The 22,081-nt window shown below is 39.7% G+C and overlaps 1 protein-coding gene across 1 annotated transcript in view; it reads left to right on the forward strand.

Moving 5' to 3' along the window:
- The window catches only part of ATPCL (ATP-citrate synthase), a 62,131-nt gene that overhangs the window by 33,023 nt on the left and 7,027 nt on the right, over positions 1-22,081 (forward strand). Inside the window, exons 5-19 of the mRNA XM_080271154.1 lie at positions 1,250-1,508; positions 2,891-3,103; positions 3,809-3,966; positions 4,837-5,008; positions 7,638-7,694; positions 10,795-10,926; positions 12,950-13,073; positions 13,593-13,708; positions 14,364-14,560; positions 16,366-16,525; positions 17,383-17,503; positions 18,109-18,245; positions 19,242-19,343; positions 19,801-19,909; positions 21,148-21,344. Of these exons, the coding sequence (XP_080127280.1) occupies positions 1,250-1,508; positions 2,891-3,103; positions 3,809-3,966; positions 4,837-5,008; positions 7,638-7,694; positions 10,795-10,926; positions 12,950-13,073; positions 13,593-13,708; positions 14,364-14,560; positions 16,366-16,525; positions 17,383-17,503; positions 18,109-18,245; positions 19,242-19,343; positions 19,801-19,909; positions 21,148-21,344 (2,254 nt within the window). The remainder of the gene's footprint in view (positions 1-1,249; positions 1,509-2,890; positions 3,104-3,808; positions 3,967-4,836; positions 5,009-7,637; positions 7,695-10,794; positions 10,927-12,949; positions 13,074-13,592; positions 13,709-14,363; positions 14,561-16,365; positions 16,526-17,382; positions 17,504-18,108; positions 18,246-19,241; positions 19,344-19,800; positions 19,910-21,147; positions 21,345-22,081) is intronic.

Raw genomic sequence — 22,081 nt, forward strand, 5'->3', positions numbered from 1 at the left:
ACCACAGTGTTCCTTCACTTCCTCATTTGTCAGTCTGTCTCTCTATATAACTCCACTTGCTCCTGTCAAATAACTCATTTCCAATGGTCTCGCTCTTGACTTGTGTCCTTCCAAGAAGATCCAAGCCTCACTTCCATACGTTAGAGATGGTGTCACAATACTATCTTGCAACAACTTTTTTACATCCATGCTTACTTCCCTATTTCTTATCACTGCCTTCAAAGAACCAGCCACCTTTCTTCCTTGTTGTACCCTTTCAGGGACTTCATCCACCAAACTTCCATCCTTACTCATCACGCTACCCAAGTACTTAAATGCACTCACATTTTACATTTCCTCACCATCCAACTCCATTGTACAGCCAATGACTTCATTTCTCTCTAAGACCTGAACTTTACTCTTCCATACAATCACCTTTAGATTCCATTTCTTACACACACTCCCGAACTTATTCACCAAGCCTTGCAGTTCCCCTTTGTCTTCACTTAACAATACAGTATCATCTGCAAACAACAATACTGGAAGTTTCCAAATGCTGCCCTCTTTCATTTGGGCCACTTCAACATCCACTGCTCTGCAGTGTATCTCATTTATAATCCCATCCATATAAATATAGAACAACCATGGAGACATGGCACATTCCTGTTTCAGTCCAGCATTCATATAGAAAAATTCGCTCAGTTCACTGTCCACATACTGCTATAATAATTTATTCACTTGAACTTGGTGGAGATTTTTGTCCTTTTGTAGCTTATTTCCTGTAGGAGAGTTACAAAAGCACAAGACAGTTCTGTACTGTAGAGTCTGTATCCCTTTTTATATCAATTCATCATGACTAGCACTGTGTTCTAGTGTTAATTCTAATTGCAGCTCCATTTTCAAGATGGAGAGATGGCAAGTTAATGCCATGTTAATGTGAATAAAGTATAGATTAATTGAATTAACTCTTCATTCAGACTGCTGTACTGTTTTTCACTAAGGGAGGTATCCAGTAAGCAAGCTGAGTTAAATGTTGATGGTGGCAAGAATACATTGAACAAAAATAATAATATTTAGGGGAAGGAACTAACTTCTGACCTCGTGATTCAGATGATGCCTTTCTCTACAACTTATATATCTTGAGATGATTTCATTCTTCTTAGGGGAGAGTTTTCAAACCTAACCCAAGTTCATTGTTTGACAGTAGCAAGAATAATCTGAGGACATCTCCAGGATTCAGAGGATTAAACAAATAACTTTACCCCTGCAGGAAGGCAGCCACTTTCATCAAGGCACTGTATGACCTCTATGTGGATCTGAACTTCACCTACTTGGAGATCAATCCTCTCGTCATCACTGCCTCAGACATCCACATCCTTGACCTGGCTGCCAAACTGGATGCCACAGCGGAGTTCTTGTGCAAAGCCAAGTGGGGTGATATTGAATACCCTCCACCTTTTGGGAGAGATGCGCTACCTGAAGAGGCTTTTATTGCTGACCTGGATGCAAAGAGTGGAGCCTCACTTAAGGTAGGTAAAAATGTGTCATATTACTAGCATCAGTGTGCAGGAGCTTGGGAGAGGTGCCTTAGCAGAGGAGGCATATATTGCTGACTTGGATGGTGAGATTGAGGGTTTTGCTTAAGGTTGGTAAATATCCTAATGGCTAGTGCCGTACAGCATTATTCCAGTGTAGTTGTAAGGGCATGAGAGAGATGCTTTGCTAAATTTAAGAGGTCAATATTGCCAGTCTGGATGCTAATACTGGAGCCTCAGTAAAGTTAAGTAAAAACTATAACACCAACTACATATAACCCTTCACTTTTTGGGAGAGATTCTTTTCAAGATGAGGCAGTGAATGCCAGTCTGGATAAACAGGTTGATGAGTCACTTAAGTCAGGCTGAAACAGTAACAGCCAAACCTGTATTACCCTGTCAAGTTGTAGGACCCAAGGCTTTTGGAGTTCCTGCAAAGCCAAGTGAGGGTATAAAAGTTCTCCATCACCTTTTAGGAGAGAGACATGGCCAGAAATGGCCTGTATCACTAAGTTGGATACTTAGAAAAGAGCCTTATTTAACATAGGAACCACATGATACTATTACGCAGGTAATGTCAGAATATGAAGATGTAATTTTGTGAACTAGAAACTATTACCGGTAAGCAGGTTTAGAATCATCATTTGTCAGTATTGTGAGTTGAATTGTTATGCATCACGTTAATAGCTAAACAACAGTTATCTGTAAGCTTTAGTTTAGACAAGATATTAATGTAGAAGCACAAAAGAATACAGTACACCCTTGATATAACAGACTACAGTAATTGGTACCAGACCCTTGACGTTAAAGACAAGAGTTTGTTAAGGCTGAACGCCATGCTGTTTGGTAATTTCCCAGGCTTCATGGCTTTTACCAAACAACGATTGTTGAATATAGAGTGTTGTTTGGTCGTACACTCATACACAACATGTAGCTAGGTCTAAATGGCTCTTTTTCTCAATAAATGTTCTATTTACAAACTTACGTGTGTATTCTTACCTTTCAGGAGGTATTTGCACCTTAAATAAAGACTGCGGGTAGGCCTTGGATAAATGTATGTTCATTTGTCATACCACGCTGGTCATTGTTTACCACGCATCCATTCTTTAAATGAACATAATGTTCAGCCAGCTCAAGGTGGTTGCTAAAACCAGAATTCATTAAAAGAGGATTTGGGATACTGAGGGTGTATTGCAGTTCTCATGTGAACAGTATATTTTGTTGTACAGTATCAGTAGTATATGATGCTAAAAATATTTTGATATACCGGTAATAAAAACAGATCCTACCCCACTCCTAAGGTGGGATGAGGCAGGATCTGTTTCATTCCTTCTGGAAGTCTGGCATGAGAAGCCACATGTTTTTCCTAATTCCAGCTGACCATCTTGAATGAAAAAGGGCGCATCTGGACTATGGTGGCTGGAGGAGGAGCATCAGTGATCTACTCTGATACTATCTGCGAGCTTGGGGGAGCAGGGGAACTGGCCAACTATGGAGAGTATTCAGGTGCACCCTCAGAACAACAGACCTACGAATACGCCAAGACGATTCTCTCGCTGATGACCAAAGAGGCTCATCCACAAGGAAAGGTAATTTTACAGAGATGTGTTAATGTTAGAAATGTGTGGAAGTAGAGATTCAAAAACGTCTCTTGGTGCCAGGTTTAGCTTACAGCTCTATGTTAGAAGGACAAAATAAATACTGAGGGCTGTAGAGATAAGTGGCCTAAGGAGTTTAGGTGGAAATACCCAAGATTCATCACCTGGGAACCAAATTCAAGGCTAATTGGCGACAAGCAAGAACATTTTAGTCAGTTTGTTAATGCCACTCAGGGATGAGTGAGGCTGGCCACTCTCATCTAAAATGCCAGGACCAACTTTCCTAGCCCCAAGCTCCTACGCTCCTCATGGGGCAACGTAGGATTAGATGATGGATGGATGTTTTTACTTGACAAATTGGCCACCTCCACAAGTTGAATTCTAAGTTGCGGTTACATCAATTTCATTTAAACTTAGTCATGAGGTAGGGATGAGTCTCCCATTTAACAGAGGTACCATAATAGACTCCATATCACCTCTTTATTTGGTTATATGGTTACCACGCAACATTGTAAATAGTTTCTAGAGTTACAGGAAACCATTAGGCTTGTCACTCAGTACAGTATAGTCATCTAAACAATAAGTAGGCAGCACTGAATCAAGTGAGTGGATGGTGGTTGCCACCACCTATGTCCACACAGTGCAGTAAATGGTATTAACTGAAATCTTAATACTATGTTGTGTTTTGTCCCCAAGCTCCTGATCATTGGAGGAGGTATTGCAAACTTCACCAATGTTGCAGCCACTTTCAAAGGCATCGTACGAGCGTTGCAACAGTTCCAGGCCAAGTTGGTTGAGGGCAAAGTTAGCATTTTTGTGCGCCGTGCAGGACCAAACTATCAGGAAGGCTTACGGTGGGTGTTTATATTACTGTATATAGTAGTACTGTACTCATTTTGTTTATTTTCATTTACAAAAGCTCTGTACTATTATGAGCACAAGTTCCTGACAGACCTCGCCAGCATTGTATCCTTCCTTCTATATTTCTCATTCCCCCCAGAATGTCAGGCAGTGTTTTTTATTCTCCTACTCTTTGAATGTGTGCTTTGTATTGCTATTCCCCAAAAATATTTCATGTAACGCCTCCCATTGCCATAATTAGCAGGGTCTTGGATCCTGGAGAAACTTTACTGTGATAGTGTATACTTGCTTGTTCCAGCCTTGTTCACCTGATGGTGGCTCACCATACAAGGCAATTTCTAGCAGCATCTTTGCTGAGTCCCTTAAGCCTGAGAACATTTTATTGGACCACATTCCATGTCATCTCAGGTGTATCTCCAGGTACTTTATCCTTCACCTCCATTTTCAGAACATTTAATTCAGTTGTTATCCTCCATTCTTCCCACATTTATCTCTTCCTGCACATCATATTACTGATAGTAATTTATTTTCAAAATAGAATCATTCTGTATGCCCCATAATGATATTAATGTTTGATATGGGCAAAGAGGCAAAGTGCATGGGTGTCAAAAGGTGTACCTGTAAGGTTGAGTCAGGATTAAAAGAGCAAGAATAGTGAGTGGGTGAATGTATGGCCTAATGGCCTAATTCATTGAGCATGTTCTTGATTTGTCCTCCTGCTATCATCATTTATTTTTTTCCTTGCTTTCTGGATCCCACCTCAGTTCATCTGTAGATGGGAAAAAAAGGAGAATTATGCTGATGATGTGTGGATAATATTATGATACTGTAGTGAAATGAAGCATTGTCAATCTGTCTGTCAGTGTGATGCGTGAGGTTGGCAAGACTCTGGGCATCCCAGTCCATGTTTTTGGCAACGAAACTCACATGACTGCCATCGTGTCAATGGCCCTGGGAAAGAGACCCATTCCACGAGAACCAACCGTCGAGAGTCACACTGCTAACTTCCTTCTCCCCGGTGGACAGAACACAGCGGTAAGAACTCATATTACTTGTTTTTAATTATTTTCTTTTTACATCTCTTATGCATGTGGCCAATACAGTAAAAGCTTTATTATTCAACTGAGTGTGCAGATGTTTATGCGAGCCCCTTATTTTTGATGGTCATTTATTAGGTGTGATCAGGCTGCATCTCAAAATGAAGAGTGTAGTCAGGAAGAGTACAGAAAGGTTAGATATGTTTTAGTCTTTATCACACTTTTGTGAAGTTGTAAATACACACACATAGCTTTCTTTAACCTCTTCACTCTTATATATATTTTTTTAAGTTTGATTAAATTTCATATAAGGAGGAAGAACGATATACAGTAGTACAACCCCATAGTGAAGTGGTTAAATTGTTTGTTCATCAACCAGTCTTTTTCTTTTTTCCTCCCTAGCAGTTTATAATATTTCACTGTAATTTATTTTTACCAATTGATGTAGCTGCTATAGCAGTTACAGATAGTTAAATTCAGTGCAAGTCAGTACATTAGTTTAATATTTTTAATTTAAATGATTACACAGTTTAAGCATATAACTGTGCAGGAGTAATATTGCATTTTTTACTTCTACGATGGTTCATATGTTATGGATCTCAGTTCTTGGTTGTTGTGAGGATGGTTCAGGCTGCTGGTATGAGGATTACAGATATTTTGGGTGCCTTATGAAAGTACAAATCAACAATGCAGTCACAAGTTGTAAAAAGCAGACATTATAATGTATGAAAAATGTTGTAGGAAGTAGAAAATGATACAGGGTAGACACTGATCATACTGATCGAATAATGCTCGCAACACCCGACAACTGGAATGTGTAAGATATGGACCACCTTGTACAATATCAGTTTTGATGTCATTTAGCATTTAGGAGATGACATGATATCCCTTCTATTACTTACATCTCAACCAACAGGGAGTGGGAGTATGGTTATTTGATAAATGCAATACGATGACTGTTACTAAAGATTATTACCTCTGCAGTTAAGCAGACAGGATATACAGTAAATAACCGTTATGATAGAGCACTGCCTATACTGCCAGATTCAACTCTTAACTATTTCTCTAACCCACATTCTTTTTTTTTTTTTAACATATGCTCATCTTCATCACTCAGCTTAAGGTAATGTGATCATTATAGATTAATGTGCATGCTGGTGGCAGTAAAGTTTATTGAATTATTATTTCCAATTTTTTTTTTTATATCGCTTAAATCTATTGGTATTTTATGGTTTTCATGTTCATTTTGCATTTGGTTTCTTCAGTCTGATGTGTTTTCATTTTATTCTTCTCATCTCCAGATTTTGAAATTTGGCATAGGGAGGATGTTTTAAGTGTAGGGGTTTGATATACCCTTCATTAACTCCTTCACCGCAAGACATGTCCCTAAAGCTAAACGAAATTGTTTGAGGGTGGCCTGAATAACATGAAAAGGGAGTCATCAGGTTGAAGTGGTGAAACTTGGTGTCACTGTGTGTTGTTTGAAGTACTGAATAGGATTTCTTGCACAAAAAGCTTTCTTTGCATCTTCAAATTAGAGAGCCACACATACCAAGGGACCAGTTAGTCGTTATACATGAAGGCACATTTATTGTATATTGTTGTTAGTGTCCGTGAGCTGTTATTTCTTTAGAATTGCCCTCTTTGTTTAGTTTTATTTTGGCAAAGTTTATTTTTTTTATTTATTTTTTTTTTTTGGCTTACGAGAGACCTCTGATAGTCAAGAGGTGAATGTAGGCAATATTTAACCATTTAACCCTTCCAATCTGAAAAGTCTCCCCAACAGTTAAGAAAATTGTGTGGCTGTGTTAAGCATGAAGTAAATAAAACGTCACTGAATTAAAAGAGTTAAGCGGTTAGCTCTGTAGTGACCTTTTTTTTTTTCTTAAATTGTTATTCTCACAGCAGCCAAACAGTCTTAACCCCTTGATGCCGGGCCCCCTGCACCCTACCCTCTTCCCACGGCTAGGCTAATTTTCATCATTTGGATTTTTCCCCCATTTTTTTTTTTTTACAAATCAATCTCAAATGATACAAACACACACAAAAAGCTTGTACTTACTCTCTGCTGCTGTATATCTCTACTAGTGCTTGGGTGGCTGACTTCAGTCAGTACTGTACATGTGTACTCTGCCCCTTCAGGCACCTCTCCTCCAACCCCTCCCCCCCTCCTTGCCCCACCTCTGTCCCAGCTAGCCTCTTCCTGCATTCTCAAGCACACAAGAAAGCTCACCACACCACTGAGTGAGTTTGGCCTACCTTTAAGTTGAAACATGCCCGCAAAATATGAAAACGTCTTCAGATGTGAACCAAGGCCTGTCAACGACACATCCTCAGACGTGAACCGGCATCAAGGGTTAATTAGCTTAGGTTGCATTCACATCAAGTGCCTGCTGGCATGAGTGGGTAAGGATGGGAGTTTATATCATTATAACCCATACAAAGGGCCCCACTAGATGTGGGCAGGTGTGGTCATGAACTATTTTAGGTTACAGTAATTCAAACTCCCACCCATGCCCGCAAACATGTGGTGTACACACAGCCTTTGGAGGGACCTCTCCAGTTGAAAGGGTTAAAAAAACAGTAAACCACTCTGACTTAATTATTTTATGTTCCTCTTTTTTTAGGGGCCTCCTGTGGAAATATCATATCTTAAGGAAATGTTTTCTCCCGCAAAAACTGGGGTATTTATGTACTTGTGTGGTGCTAACCAACCCTCACCTGTGTGAACCAATAATTAGTGTAATCTGGTGTGAGTTTGTGCAGTAATTTTTTGTCTTTATTTATCTCTTGCAGGCATTGTATAACTGTAGACATAAATATTGATCCACTTCTTTATGACAAATAATGAGACACATGTAGCAACTTTCAAAATCTAGTATTGTAATCTTCAGAGCCCACTTCTCGAAAAGATTTTGTAAGATTTTTATACAGGTAACTGCTCATCAAAAGTGGAAAGATATTACTGTCTGCAGCTGTATGTGCTTCCATAGAAGCTGCATGTATTAAAATACTGATAGTTTCCTTTAAAGGCAACTCTAGCAATTGCAATAAAGTTGGGTTGTAAGATATAACTTTTGTGTGTGCCAGCTGGAGGACAGAGATGAATTAGAGTTACACTTGCCCGTGACTCACATCCTTCCACTAGCTCCATCACCTGTAACTATAAGTCTGTGTTAGAAATGAGTGTTCTTAGAGATGTGGAAGGCTGTGATCCATGGCCGAGTGAAATTCTAATTTGGATTTTACTATAATTATTACCAAGGCAACAGATGAAACTCTGAAACTGCTCTGAAGGCTTTACTTGGCAAATGAAAGTAGAGTTGTATGTGGTAACCACTGTACTTTATCTGTCATCACTTGACTTAAAATTGCCACCTCTCCATCTTGAATGCTGAGTTGTAACAAGAGATTAACACTAAAATGTAGTGCTAGCCACAAATATGTGTTATGGAAAGGATGTAGGACTGTAGTGTTATCATATTCTACCATTGAGCTACTGGAAATAAACTACAAGCATATGAAATCTCTGCCAGGTTAAAGTGGGTGAAATAGAATAAATTTTGCATGTAGAGTTCTAATTGGTACTGTGAGTCAGTATTTGTTCAGAGTAAAAGATTTTTAAAAATATTTGGCACGTAACTTACAAGATGGCTGTGCTTTCATGATCAAAAGTTTGCCAACACTTTCCTGCCACCTGTGACAGTGAAAGTGTAATGAGAAAAATTTGAATGGATTGCAATATGAAGCACACAAGGGAATGAAAAGGAAGGATGCTTTCTGACATTTGATGACAAATAAGTAGTCTGGAAGGCAGAAAACAAAGCTATCAGGGATTGTTGGTGAATTTTTTGCTCGTGATAGGACCGTAATGTTGCGTGCTTAACCCCTTCAGGTCAAGGATGTCTTTTTATATTATTTGTATGTCTGTCAAAAATATAACCAAGCTTAAGGGATATTCTTTGAACTAGAAGGATCAGAGTATCTTTCATTAATCCTTGTACTATTAGAAGGATTTTGGAAACTGAATAAAATTGTGGTTGTTGTTAGAGTCGTCGTTGTAGCCTCAGGTTCATCTGAAGCATGAACCCAGTGGACTTTGGGTTGAAATTGCCCTCTTCCTGCAGTCCACCATCTTTCTTTCTGGGGATAGGGAGGGAGCTGAGGGAAATTTGTCTAATGGGGTAGTACATATTTTTGCCATATCATGAAGGCGTCCTGCTCCAAGACCTCTGGTTGTAGTAAGAATAAAATATAAAACATTCTTGGACAGAAGGGGCTAAGATGTGAGTTTGGTTGTTTCTTTTAATCATGTGGCCTTTGATTTGTGCATAGTTTTTATCTTACTAATTTTGTGTAACTTTAACCCTTTCAGAGAGTATCATTTTATATATATATATTTTTTTTATTGCTGCATCCAGATAATTTTATTCAATGTAACCTTAGTAGTGAAGGAGCAAAGACTGTATAAAAATCCCAGCAGTTAATTTAAAAAAATAAATAAATAAAATCATCTGGATGTAGAAAGACTAAACCAGTAGACTGTATCACCCAATTCAAGGGACTAATATAGTTGATGTTTGCCTGTAATGTATTGTTGTACTAAACTACTGTTTTAAGCACTGTAGTGGCATATAAGTGTTTACCTTCTTCTTATTCCTAAAGTATAATGATCCTTTTGGCATCTAAAGAAGACCAGCTTTATCCTGTCAGTGTTATGGAGTCTCTTTATTTCATAATTGCTACAACCAAGCATTTAGGTTAAAAAGGCCCTCAGTGTGAAGGGGTTGAAACAGTATCCACTCTAGTCAATTTGTTTTCATCTGAGGGAGCGTGGTCACTCTTACCCTGTACTCAGTCATGGTTACTTAAAATTCAGTGAGCCTTGGTTATAGGGTAGGAATTAGTCTCCTTGTTAAATTCTGATTACACCAGACCATTAACATCATTGTCTGATGAAAACAAACCAACCAACTGATTTCCATGTAAGTGACGTAAAATAATGTGGAGGCAGGAGAAAAAGAAAACATTCTCAAACAAAAGGGTGTAACTGGCCTTAGATGCCTTCCCATGTTTGTGATTTTGGCTGTTTAAAATCTTTCTGTAGTGGGAGTTTTCATTAATTCTGCAAAGCCCTTGAAAGTTACATTTTTGGAAATTAGCTCGGTATTTTATGATACTGTTTCTGCAGAGTTAAGAAGGAAATGCTGTTTCACATTAGCCTGTATGAATTAGGCTGTATTGTGAGATATATTCCACAGCAGTTACATACTGTAAGCACATGTACTTTTCACTAATTTCTTTGATTACTGGCATATAATGAGCTCATCTAGTACATATTCTGAATTTTTTCTTATCTATTAGAAGTCTTCTACTTTAGTTTGTACAGTACAGTACTTCCAAACTATATATGTTTATGGTATACACTATAGGTATTACTGGGTATTTGTATTCTCATCTTTGCATAGTATTAGTTTATTTATTTCATGATTAATGCATAAGGAAACAAGTTAGCCAGATGTATATATCCAGAATATTCAGTGATACGCTACTACAACTTTCTCTTGGGAACTGAAGGAGCATATCTAGTTGGATCATATAATAGTTCAGAGGTGAACGATTGGTCATGCTCATCTTAAATATCAAGACTTTGACTATCCACAGTCCCTTGTGCTCCTGATGAGGCAGTAAAGGAATGGATGATAGAAAGATACTGTAGTTAGAGAGATAGATGGATAGATAGATAGATTACTTTACTTACTGCTGACTTGATTACTATTGCAGCAATCGCCACGGCTTGAGCGCAGAGCTGAGAAAATTGAACAGCCAGTGGTGTCGGGTAAGAAGCAGCTACGCCAGCTGTTCCACAAGGGCACCAAGGCCATCATTTGGGGCATGCAGACCAGAGCTGTTCAGGTAAGGAATCATCAGTGTCAGTATCATTGTCATGATCATCGTCATTATTGTTACCTTCATCATCATTATCGTTGTTGTCATCATCATCATCATCAGCCAAACTTTTTTCCCACATAAGGGTGGTGTGACATTGGGTCCAGAAAAAGGAAAGAGAATCAGCAAAAAAGGGAGAACCATCAGCAGCATGTCTATCATCATCATCATCATCATCCATACCTTTGTTTTTGCATATAGGATGGGGTGAGGCAGGGTTCAGGTAATAAGGAAATAAAGTGTATAAAAGAGAGAGAACTATGAACAACATACAGAAATGGCCAATACCAAAAGATTTTGTTCAACAAAGGGAAATCCTAACATGAAATGACTTCAGAAATTATGTATGTAGAAATGACAAGTTATGATAACATCAAGCTGTGAATGCACCTTTACTTAGTGGGGCTCAAACCCATCTTTCTGCTTTTGGTCTGAAAGGTGAGTGGCTGCCATTTGATGATGATTTTCCATCTTTTTGAATCCACACACTCTGACCTATTACCTATTTTGTTATGTGGGAGTTTTGTTATCTGGGAGGCATGTTATGTGCTGGAGGTGGGGCAGGAGCTAGCTCTGTGGCTAGAGTGAGGAGTGGTTTGAAGAAGTTCAGGGAGCTGTTGCCTCCCCTGACATTGAGAGGGCTCTCTCTCCATGCTGAGGGATCTTTGTTTGCGGCATGTGTAATGCTGTATGGTAGTGAGACCTGGGCAGTAAAGGAAGAGGATATTCACAGGCTAAAACATACAGAAATGGCAATGATTAGGTAGATGTGCAGTGGGTCCTTGAGTGAAAGACCTGGGGGTCTAGGTTTACGATGGAAGAGTTGAGAGGTAGGATGAGACGAGTGTATTAGTGTTGTGATGAGGAGAGGTAGATTGAGATAGTTTGTGCATGTGGAGAGGATGGGGGATGATAATTGGGTGCAGAAAGTGAGAAATGTTAGTGTGGGGGGTAGGTAGTGAGAGGTAGACTGAAAAAGACCTGGGACAAGTTCATTGAGTGTGACCTCAGGGTAAAGGGACTAGATAGGGAAGCTGCCAGAGATTGAACAGCATGGAAACATGTTGAAGCCTTCAAAAATGAAAATGAAAACAAAAACGAACACACCATGACCTGTTACAGAGTGAAGGGACTAATGAGCTTAAGGTAACCTAGACACAGTGGTTGACAGGTTGTATGTAGAACCAACAAGTTGTGGTAACATCAAGCTGTGAAAGCACCTTCACTTTATGAAGCTGGAACCCATCTCATTGCAGCAGATCTGTCAACCATTGTGTCTGGGCTATCTGAAGCTCATCACTGTCCCCGTGTAGCAATAAGTTGGGGTGTGTGGATCCAAAAAAGGAGAAAAAAAAAGAAATCATCAAATGGCAGCCATATACCCTTTAAACCAGCATTGGTGAGATGGGCTTGAGCCCCACCAAGTGAGGGTGCTTTCACTGTTCAGAAAGTACCTCAAGTAACCCTTTTTCTAATCCTGTTACACCTACAAGGAGTGCTTAAGGGCACCCACCATCCACCAGTGATGTTAAGCTAACTTTGTGTGGATGAATGTAGGTACTTAATTTGGAACATGTCAGAGATGTGAAGGTGATCTTAAATGAGGGGTATGTATTGAAACAGTGAGTATATATGGTTAATTTATTTATTTCTGGAAGTGGTGTTGCAGGAAGGATATGCAGCACTTTAAAATGATAATTTGGTTAGTTACATGTGAAATTATTATTAAATGAAAAACATACTTTGAAGTGGTAACTTTGTTCATATTTAACCTTCCCACTTACGGGGATTTATATACTGTTAGTTCCTGTTTTAGTCTTGCTGCTACAAGACAGTTTTTTTCAGCTGAGAACCTTTTCAAACTTGAAGGGTTAGATATAGCTCTAAAAGACTCCTTGACAAGTAGAGAGCCTTGTTAAGCTGAGTAAAATTATCTGGTAGCAGCAGGAGGTTACTAACTAGGATTCATAGGTTTCGTTGTTTGTGACAGGGGATGCTGGACTTTGACTTTGTGTGCTCCCGTGCTGAGCCATCAGTAGCAGCCATGGTATATCCATTCACTGGTGATCACAAGCAGAAGTTCTACTGGGGACACAAGGAGATTCTCGTCCCAGGTGAGTTATTCTTGGACCAAAGAGTGTTGAAGAATATTATCACACTAAGAATGATATCCCCATTCCTGGCGGACTGTCTTCCTTGATCAGAGGTATAGCAAGAATATTTTTATTCTAAGAGATTATAGAAAGGTTATTGTGGAAGTGTGTTGTGAATACTCATATGCTGTCCCCAAAAAGAGTAAAGCAGCTTTATCTTTCATTCATGCAAATCATTTAGAATTTATTGCCATAATTTCCCAGTGGGATACAGTGTAGGGTTAGGCCATTGTACTGGCATTAGTTGGGATAGATTTTTCAGGTTCCATCTTTCTGTATTAGAAAAAAAAAAAGTTGCAGCTAGGACTAGTTTAAATACATGAGTAACAGTTTTGTGGTACTGCTGTTTTGGTGATAAGTAATGATATCTTGTCCTGATCACATCAGAACCATAGACCCCCCAAGAAAATTGCATGTTGACGAGTTGAGGGTTCATGGATAACAGTAACGCAGTTTCCTAAACACATGGCATTGTTACAGTGTACAAGAGCATGGCTGATGCTATGAAGAAACACCCTGATGCTGATGTCCTTATCAACTTTGCCTCACTGCGATCGGCTTATGACTCGACTGTTGAGACACTCACCTTCCCTCAGGTAAGTTGTAGCAATGTTGGTGGTTTATTTGCTTAGAGGAGGTATGAATTCTGCAATTAAATTTGAATGTTTGTGCTTGAAAGATATGCATTTACTTGATGGTGCCCACATAACTGGATGGCTCCATTGCATGATTGTGCAGTACAGTCACACCTTAACTTTCTCTCCTGTCCCCCTAAAGGAGGATGGCAGACTGCAGGAGGGCAACCTCAACTTGCAGTCCATGAGGTTCACTTCGAGATGAGCCTGGGGCCATAGCAACAAAAAGCAACAGCAAATCAGACTTTTGATATTTTAGTTTTTGAAAAATATTTTCAGTTATTTTCCAACTGTGATACATTTCACCCACAGTAGGTGCTTTTTAGGAAAGTGCGGTAAACTACCAAATTCATGTATCACACTGGGGCATCCCATTAGGTCACACACACACACACACACACACACACACACACACACACACACACACACACAAAAGTAGATTATGACTAGATATACCTGTATTGTATATGGGAACTTTTATCATTGGAGGAATAATTTTGAAATCATAGTCAGCTAGTGATGGATGTATAAAACACGGTATATATTACTGAACACAGATAGTCTTAGTTTTAAGGTGTATGAGTACCATACGACATAATAACTAACAACCCTAAAGATCAGGACAATCGCCATCATCGCTGAAGGCATCCCAGAGAACTTGACCCGAATTTTGATCAAGCGAGCCAATGAGCAAGGTGTATCAATAATCGGCCCTGCCACAGTAGGAGGGATCAAACCTGGCTGCTTTAAGATCGGAAATACAGGTGGCATGATGGACAATATTCTCCACTCCAAACTCTACCGGCCTGGCAGGTAAGTTGTGGCAAAATAATTAATTCTTAGTAATTGGCAAAATTGTCAGTGTGAGGTGGAACCAAGAATTTCATAGCTTTAAATGCTGTTATAAGGAGTTAAGAGATGTGTGGCCAGTTTTGCTGGTTTCTCTGTTGATGTCTGTATTCAATATTTTTTTTTGTTTCTGAATCCTGTGCGCTACATTACTGTATTGCTGGGTAGTGGGAAATATGATGAGGATGATGATGGTAATGATTTTGGCTCTTAACTCTACTCAGGTCTGTATCACAGAATTTTGTAAGACTTTCTGAGATTAATTTAGCACAATGATGGTCTAAATCAAGGGTTTCCAAATGTGGCTCTTACATACCTTTGGTGGTAAATTTGGACTTTGCCAGTGGTACATAGTGAATTGAAGCAAGTGTCAAGTTCTCATTATGGGAGTAAAGAAAATTAATATTAATATTAGAAAATAATCTGAACAAATTTGAAGGTGTGTGTGTGTGTGTGTGTGTGTGTGTGTGTCTGCATTTTTTTTTATGTATGTACAATTTGTGCTGAAAATAGTAAATGAGTTGTGCTTCTTGTCTTCACTCTCATCTTAAGTGTCGGGAACAGCTGCCTAGCCCTGGGCTCCTACGCTCCTCATGGGCCGTTGTAGGATTGGATGATGGATAGATGTACAATTTTTACTGAAAATAGTAAAAGAGCTGTGCTTCTTGTTTTAGGTAATCGTGTTGATATTTGTCTTTAGTCAGTTCATGAGAACAGTTATCCAGTGTTCACGCTTGCACCAATAATTATTGATGTTGTCACAGAGTGATACACAGATGTCTGCAGTAATATGAAGAGATAGGTGTTAAAGAAAAAGTTGGGAACCCTTGATCTTAAGACAGTGCTGAAATGTTTAAATTAGTTTGGTGATCTAGTGCTGAGGCACTGTGCTCAGGTTTTTATCCATTAGTAGCTTATTTTATATTTTGTAGGGAATAGACAGGATAATATATATAATGGCTCTGCATCCTTTTCATAGCATTCCTTTGTGGATATAACATCATATTCTTGTGGAGAGCCACTATTATGTGGTCAAGGCCGATGTGTGGAAGCTTTTTGGAGCTTTTATAAATGATATGGAGAGATGACATTTTTTGACTAAGTTCACGTAAAACCAATACTGTATAATCATATTGATAAGCATGTTTGGCAGCCAGGTTTGAATCATCGAGAGGTAGCTATTTTTTTTTTTTTTTTCTTTCTTTTTTTAGCCATGTAATGTCACCAGGAGAGGAGGCCAGTCACCTACCTTTAACTCCTTCAGTATGATGATGTATATTTCTCTTGTATTCTTGCTGTTTAGGCTATTTTATTCAGCATAGGCTTTTTGAACTAGAAGATTTAGACAAAGCCTTTACCAGTGTGGTCACCAATAAGGTACTCACCTAGTTTTAATGAAAAAAAATCTGGTAGTGGAAAGAATAGAATATAAATGTATGTCATCGCAGTGAAGGAGTTAAAGGTTCTTTCTTACTGTAGTTTAGCCTTAGCTCCCTATGCCTTGCAAGGGGTGAAATGGGACTTACCATTGAATAATTGTCTAGAGATGAATACTGTTATATACAAGACACGTTCAGGCTAAAGGATTAAAATTGTTGACAAAGTTTCCATAGTCTCAGTCCCCTGCGCCTCACAAGCATTAAAGTGAGAGTGTGGCATGTGTCACAATCTGGGATTATGTCTGAATGGCTGAGCAACTTGATCTTGGGGTTAGGGATCTTTGTGAGGGTAGAAAAAATAGGACTTACTGTTTTTATTTTTCTCGTCAGTGTGGCATATGTGTCGCGGTCTGGTGGTATGTCCAACGAGCTGAACAACCTGATCTCGCACAACACTGATGGAGTGTATGAGGGTGTAGCGATTGGAGGTGATCGCTACCCGGGCACCAACTTTATGGATCATCTTCTGCGCTACCACGACAACCCAGAGGTATTGGATTGTATGAAGCAACACTACCCTCACTCTTTCTCTTTATTGTCCTAGTTCTTTTTTTTGTTAACCTCTCCCCTCTGATGATTTATTTTTCCATTTAATTCTTGCTGATGTAGATGATTTTATTCAACTTAAGCAACGTTGGGTCTGGTTAGTACTTGGATGGGTGACCGCCGGGGAACACCAGATGCTGTTGGCATCCCTACCTGTCAAGTGGGGTTGGTGGAGGATTAGTGCCCCTCCCTGTAAAACAATTAACTCTAAGCCCTTGGCCACCCCGTTTGGGATACATGGCGTCTGGCAATGAATGAATGAGAGGCTTCTCATACCGAAGGAATTAATGAAGACTATATCGAACTTTTCCAATTTGAAAAGTCAGACATAATCTGGATAAAATAATCAGAGTGAAGGGGTAATCCTTTCCATATTTAATTTTCTTTTTCCCTTTCACTTTTGTTGTTTGTCCTGATTTTTAGAATATTTTGGTTACTGTTAATCCTCTTTCCCCACTGCTTGACTACAACAGTTTCTCATATTCAGTGGGTTGATTATACAGGTCTTTGTTTGACCTACAGTTGACTAAAAGTATCCTTACATAGGTAATCGGTTGCTTCACTGTCAGTGTTGGTGAAATTCTTTTCACAGAATTCTTATAAAGCAAATACTTCTGAAAGTTTATGGTAATTTGTAGGTTATATAAAATTGTCTTAGTGTTGTCGTCATAAAAATAGCAGATATAAGCAAAAGTTAAAAGTTGTTAGAGAGTATTTCCAAAGTTCATCCGATGTTCCAAATGTGAAAATGGATTTTTTTTTTTCATTGTACCTTGATTCTTCCTTCTTCCTTCCATACAGGTGAAGATGCTGGTGCTTCTTGGTGAAGTTGGAGGTGTGGAGGAGTATGAGGTGTGTGATGCACTGAAGAGCAAAAGGATTGTAAAGCCCCTCGTGGCATGGTGTATTGGAACATGTGCAGGTGAGTAGCAGCAAGTAGAAAAACTCGTACTATGGTAAGGGTATTATGTGATCACTAACAGGTACTTGGAGGGCACCCATGATTCACTCACTTAATGTAATGCTATATATGGTAAATCTACACTGATTGACAAACCAGATGGTTTCCAGGGACTTGGGAAACCATTCTACACTGAGTGATAATCACATAACTCTGTTCCCTGTGGGCCTAGGCAAATAGGCTTGATATTGGGTACACAGCCATTCACTCTTATGCTGGGAATTCGTCTACAAATGCACAGAATCACAGTGCAAACTGAACCTTTTCTTCCTAATTCCTGATCCTGCTGTTATTGTTGTGGGCAGACAGCTGAAACTGACATTCATCTTCAGTTCACCAACCCTTTTTCTAGGGATATAGAGGAAGCTGAGGGATATTTGTACAACTAGGCAGTGGAGCCACCTATTAATGTAGGTCCCATCATATGAAGGCATCATCTCCAGCATAAGCTGTGGATCTTACCCAATGTTTTTTATGGTATTTTATTGAACAATAGGGTGATGAGGGAGATGATGATGATGATGATGATGATGATGATGATGATGATGATAAAATATTGTCTGCAGGTATGTTCTCATCGGAGGTTCAGTTTGGCCACGCAGGAGCCTGTGCTAATGCTGAGCGAGAGACAGCGCTGGCCAAGAACAAGGCACTGGCACAGTGTGGAGCATATGTTCCTCCCAGTTTTGACAACCTTGGTGAGGTAAGTACAGGCTCTCCCTATTGTATGTCAAGAATCCAAGGGGTGGTTGGGGTTTGTTGTTTATAATAATGCCACTCAGGAAAAAGCAACTGGTCACTTGCCCTTAATGTCTGGGCTGGGAACTCTAGCCTTGGGTTCTTACACTCCTGTTGAGGCAGTAAAGAACTGGATGATAGGTTGTTGAATGTGTTTTAGAATATTACAAGTGTTTTCAGATACAGTCATGACTGTATGTGATAGAAGTGAAAACCTATTGCATACTTATACAGTATATCATTTACAGCATCAGTGTAAATTTAACTTGGGTTCGATGGGGAAGTATTGGGGGTCAAGGGCCACGTAACCTAAAATCTCAAAAAAACCCTTACCGTTTTAGGCTTGCCCTTGGCACTCTCAGTAACAACATGTAATGGTACTGGTATCAGATTCACAACCATACACTCTCGTATACCAAAGTTTCGTTGGCAGAAGAACAAGAGACAAGAAGTTTCTGCACTCCTTTTCCATGTCTGCTCTCCTGAAAGCTAGATCATGATAATTTTCAACATGTAACTAATTATTTTTAAGGGAAGAACTAGGGGCAAGGAAAGATTATGCATCATCCTTGTCCTTCCTGAAAAAATATGTAATGGTTACACCAGGCATCTGGTTGTAAATATATGTGGGAATTTGGGCTTTGTATTTCATATTTAAAGTATTGTATATATGCAACTAATTCACACCAAGACCAGTAGTAGTGTTTGCTGTGCCTTTGAAACTACAGGACTCGTATTGTTATGCTTTTTTGCAACCTTGTCATATTGAGAATACAAGTAAATATTTTCAGTATTAAAACAAATACAGTTTAGGTTAAACATTATTATCTGCTGCATATGTAAGTACGTAATGTGTTAATGCTACTGCAGCACATAAAAGACTCCTGAGGAATGAAGCCTTCTGAGTTGGCCGAAATGATTGTTGCGTTATGGAAGTAAGTTGCATTATTATGTCTTGCAGGAGGTAAGCAGCGTGTACCAGAAGCTACTGAAGGAAGGTATCATCGTGCCACGTGAGGAGGTTCCACCACCTACAGTTCCTATGGACTACAGCTGGGCTAGGGTTGGTTGTTTTTACTTACATTAAAAGTGCCCTTGTTACAGTTTTACAGTTTTGTGACATGGAATAAATATTGTTTTGCATCTGAGGGGTCAGCATTCCTAACTATGAAGTTGCTGTCCCAGTATTGCCATGGTTCTAATCCTGTTGCTGGCAGCTGTCACAACTTGTTAGATATCTGTCTACCTTTGATGGGATGATAGGTAAATGAGTACCTAGGGTAGCATGTAATGGAGGTAACTGTGATAACCTTAATAATGTTGTGGCCACTGGTATGGTGAAAGACCTAAGTTACTGAGATGAGCTCTGCAGCCAAGTTTCTCATGGCATCTGTCCCCACCTTTATTTACCTTTTCTCCTCACTTACCAGTACTGTTAATAAAGACTTCACTTCTCTTCTAACTGTCTGTATCTGTACATCAGTGCTTAAGATTTGTTACATACTGCTCTCTTTGTGCAGGAACTGGGACTGATTCGCAAACCAGCCTCTTTCATGACCTCTATTAGCGATGAGCGAGGCCAGGAGCTTCTCTATGCTGGCATGCCCATCTCAGCTGTTCTGGAGCAAGGTCAGGCACAGTTGTTCAATGTTTCTGTTTCATAATTAATGGCTGGATTGTTATATTTTTTACTGTCAAGTTATCAGACTTTAACTCCATGAGTTAGGGAATGTATTTTCTCATCATTTTTTCTACCCTCAGACTGTTTTATTTAGCTTTGAGTTAACCTTTCATAGCAGAGGAGGTGGATAGAGACATTTTGTATCCCTTTTATGACAAAAGAATTCTGTAGAGTAAAACAAAATAATATGGAGGTTATAAGGATAGAATACAAGATGATGTCCTTGACATGGAGTAGTTCATATTACTTCATCCTTTTTTTCGCCCCATTCAGTTCATACGATTGGCCATATGGAGAGGATGGAGGGTGAAAGACTGACGAAGAGAGTTTATGTGAGTGAGGTGGAGGGAGGAAGAGGGAGGGGGAGGCTGAGGATGAGGTGGAGGGATGGGGTGGAGAGGTATATGAGAGAGAGGGGTGTGAGTTGGGAGCAGGGCAGTGAAATGGCGGGGGACAGGGCAACTTGGAGGCGATTTGTTTGTGGCCACCCCAAACGGGATTGAGGCGTCTGGCAATAGATAGATAGAATCTTTTAGCAATTTGAGATTTGTAATATTTTACATCCAAGGGATGGTTGGGGTTTACTGCTCACATAATGCCACCCAGAGGTGAGCAAGGCTGGCCACTCTCACCTTATGTGTCGGGACTGAGTAGCTTAGCTCTGGGCCCTTACTCTCGTGATGGGGTAAAAAAGGATTACATGATGGATGGATGGATGATTGAATATGATGTCAGAGCTGTTCCTTTGGTTTATTCTTGCTACCTCCAGATGATTTTATTAATCTTACAGGAAACCTTTTCAAAGGGTCAGTGAAAGACATATCTAACTTCCCAAGTTTGAAAAGTTTCTTCTAAGCTGAATAAAATTGTTTGGAGGTAGGAACAACAGGATAGAAACCACATCATCAAAGTGAAGGGGTTAACTATTTGTCTTTCATTAGATGTCCTGATCCCACATGGAGTGGCCACAAGTGAATCACCTTCATGTCACCCTGTCAAGCTGCACTCTCTGCAGCTCACACACTTCTCTCATATAAACCTCCACCCCATCCTTCATCTCGTCAGTGGTCTCCCCCTCCACCTGATGTACTGTACATACACTCTCCTAGTCAGTCTTTCTCAGTTCTCTCCACATGGCAAGTATTTCTCTTGATGCTTTCTAATACTGTCTTTGAAATATTGACAGGCCTGGGCATTGGTGGTACTCTGTCTCTGTTGTGGTTCCAAAGGCGGCTCCCCCCCTATGCCACTACCTTCCTAGAGATGTGCCTCATGGTGACTGCTGACCATGGCCCAGCAGTGTCTGGTGCCCATAACACCATAGTCTGCACACGCGCTGGCAAGGATTTGGTATCATCACTTGTATCGGGACTCCTCACCATTGTAAGTCCGGTGGCTGTAGTAGTATAGGTAGTAGTAACAATGTAATAGTAGTAGTACCGCAGTTGCAACCACAGATTCATCAGAATGTGAACTTGGTGGACTGCAGACTGGTCTTGCCCTTTTTCTGCAGTCCACCATCCTCCTTTCAGGGAATAGGAAAGGGGTTGAAATTTGTATAAGCAGGCTGCTCCACCGCCAAGTCATATCCATGCTACCACATGAAGACTTCCCTGTACTATAAACCCTTTGAACCCAGGAGGTCTTTTCTGTCTGTTCTTGCCGTTGATTTTATTTGGTTATACTTTTCAGAATGGAGGGGTTTATATACAGTAGGTCCATATTCTTATCAGCTTAGGAGGATTTGCAGCATCTGTTCCTCTGTGATTAATTTTGCATACTGCACTTTTCTGTTCTGTTGTATTTTATCTGTGGCTTTATAATATCAAAATAGGTTAAGACATAAATGACATATGGGAGTTTATTAATGTGTCATATATGGAATAATGTGTCGTATATGGAAAAACAGGTAAGGAAGAGGTGCTATACTTGTTTTACCTTAACTTGGCCCTGATTTCTTGTTCTTTTGTAGCTTTTTTCACATAGCTCAGTGAGTGCAAAAGACAGTGCAATGACCCTACATCTTTGCCCTAGCACTTTATCTGGGCTAGTATCATACTTAGGGTTTATCTGATGTTGCGATGACAGTTTTAAGCCAGTTTAGTGAGAAAAAGGGTGTA

This window comes from Coenobita brevimanus, chromosome 44 (genome assembly GCF_032717465.1).
Source record: "Coenobita brevimanus isolate Jiangsu-jjx chromosome 44, ASM3271746v2, whole genome shotgun sequence".
NCBI classification, from domain to species: Eukaryota; Metazoa; Arthropoda; class Malacostraca; order Decapoda; family Coenobitidae; genus Coenobita; species Coenobita brevimanus.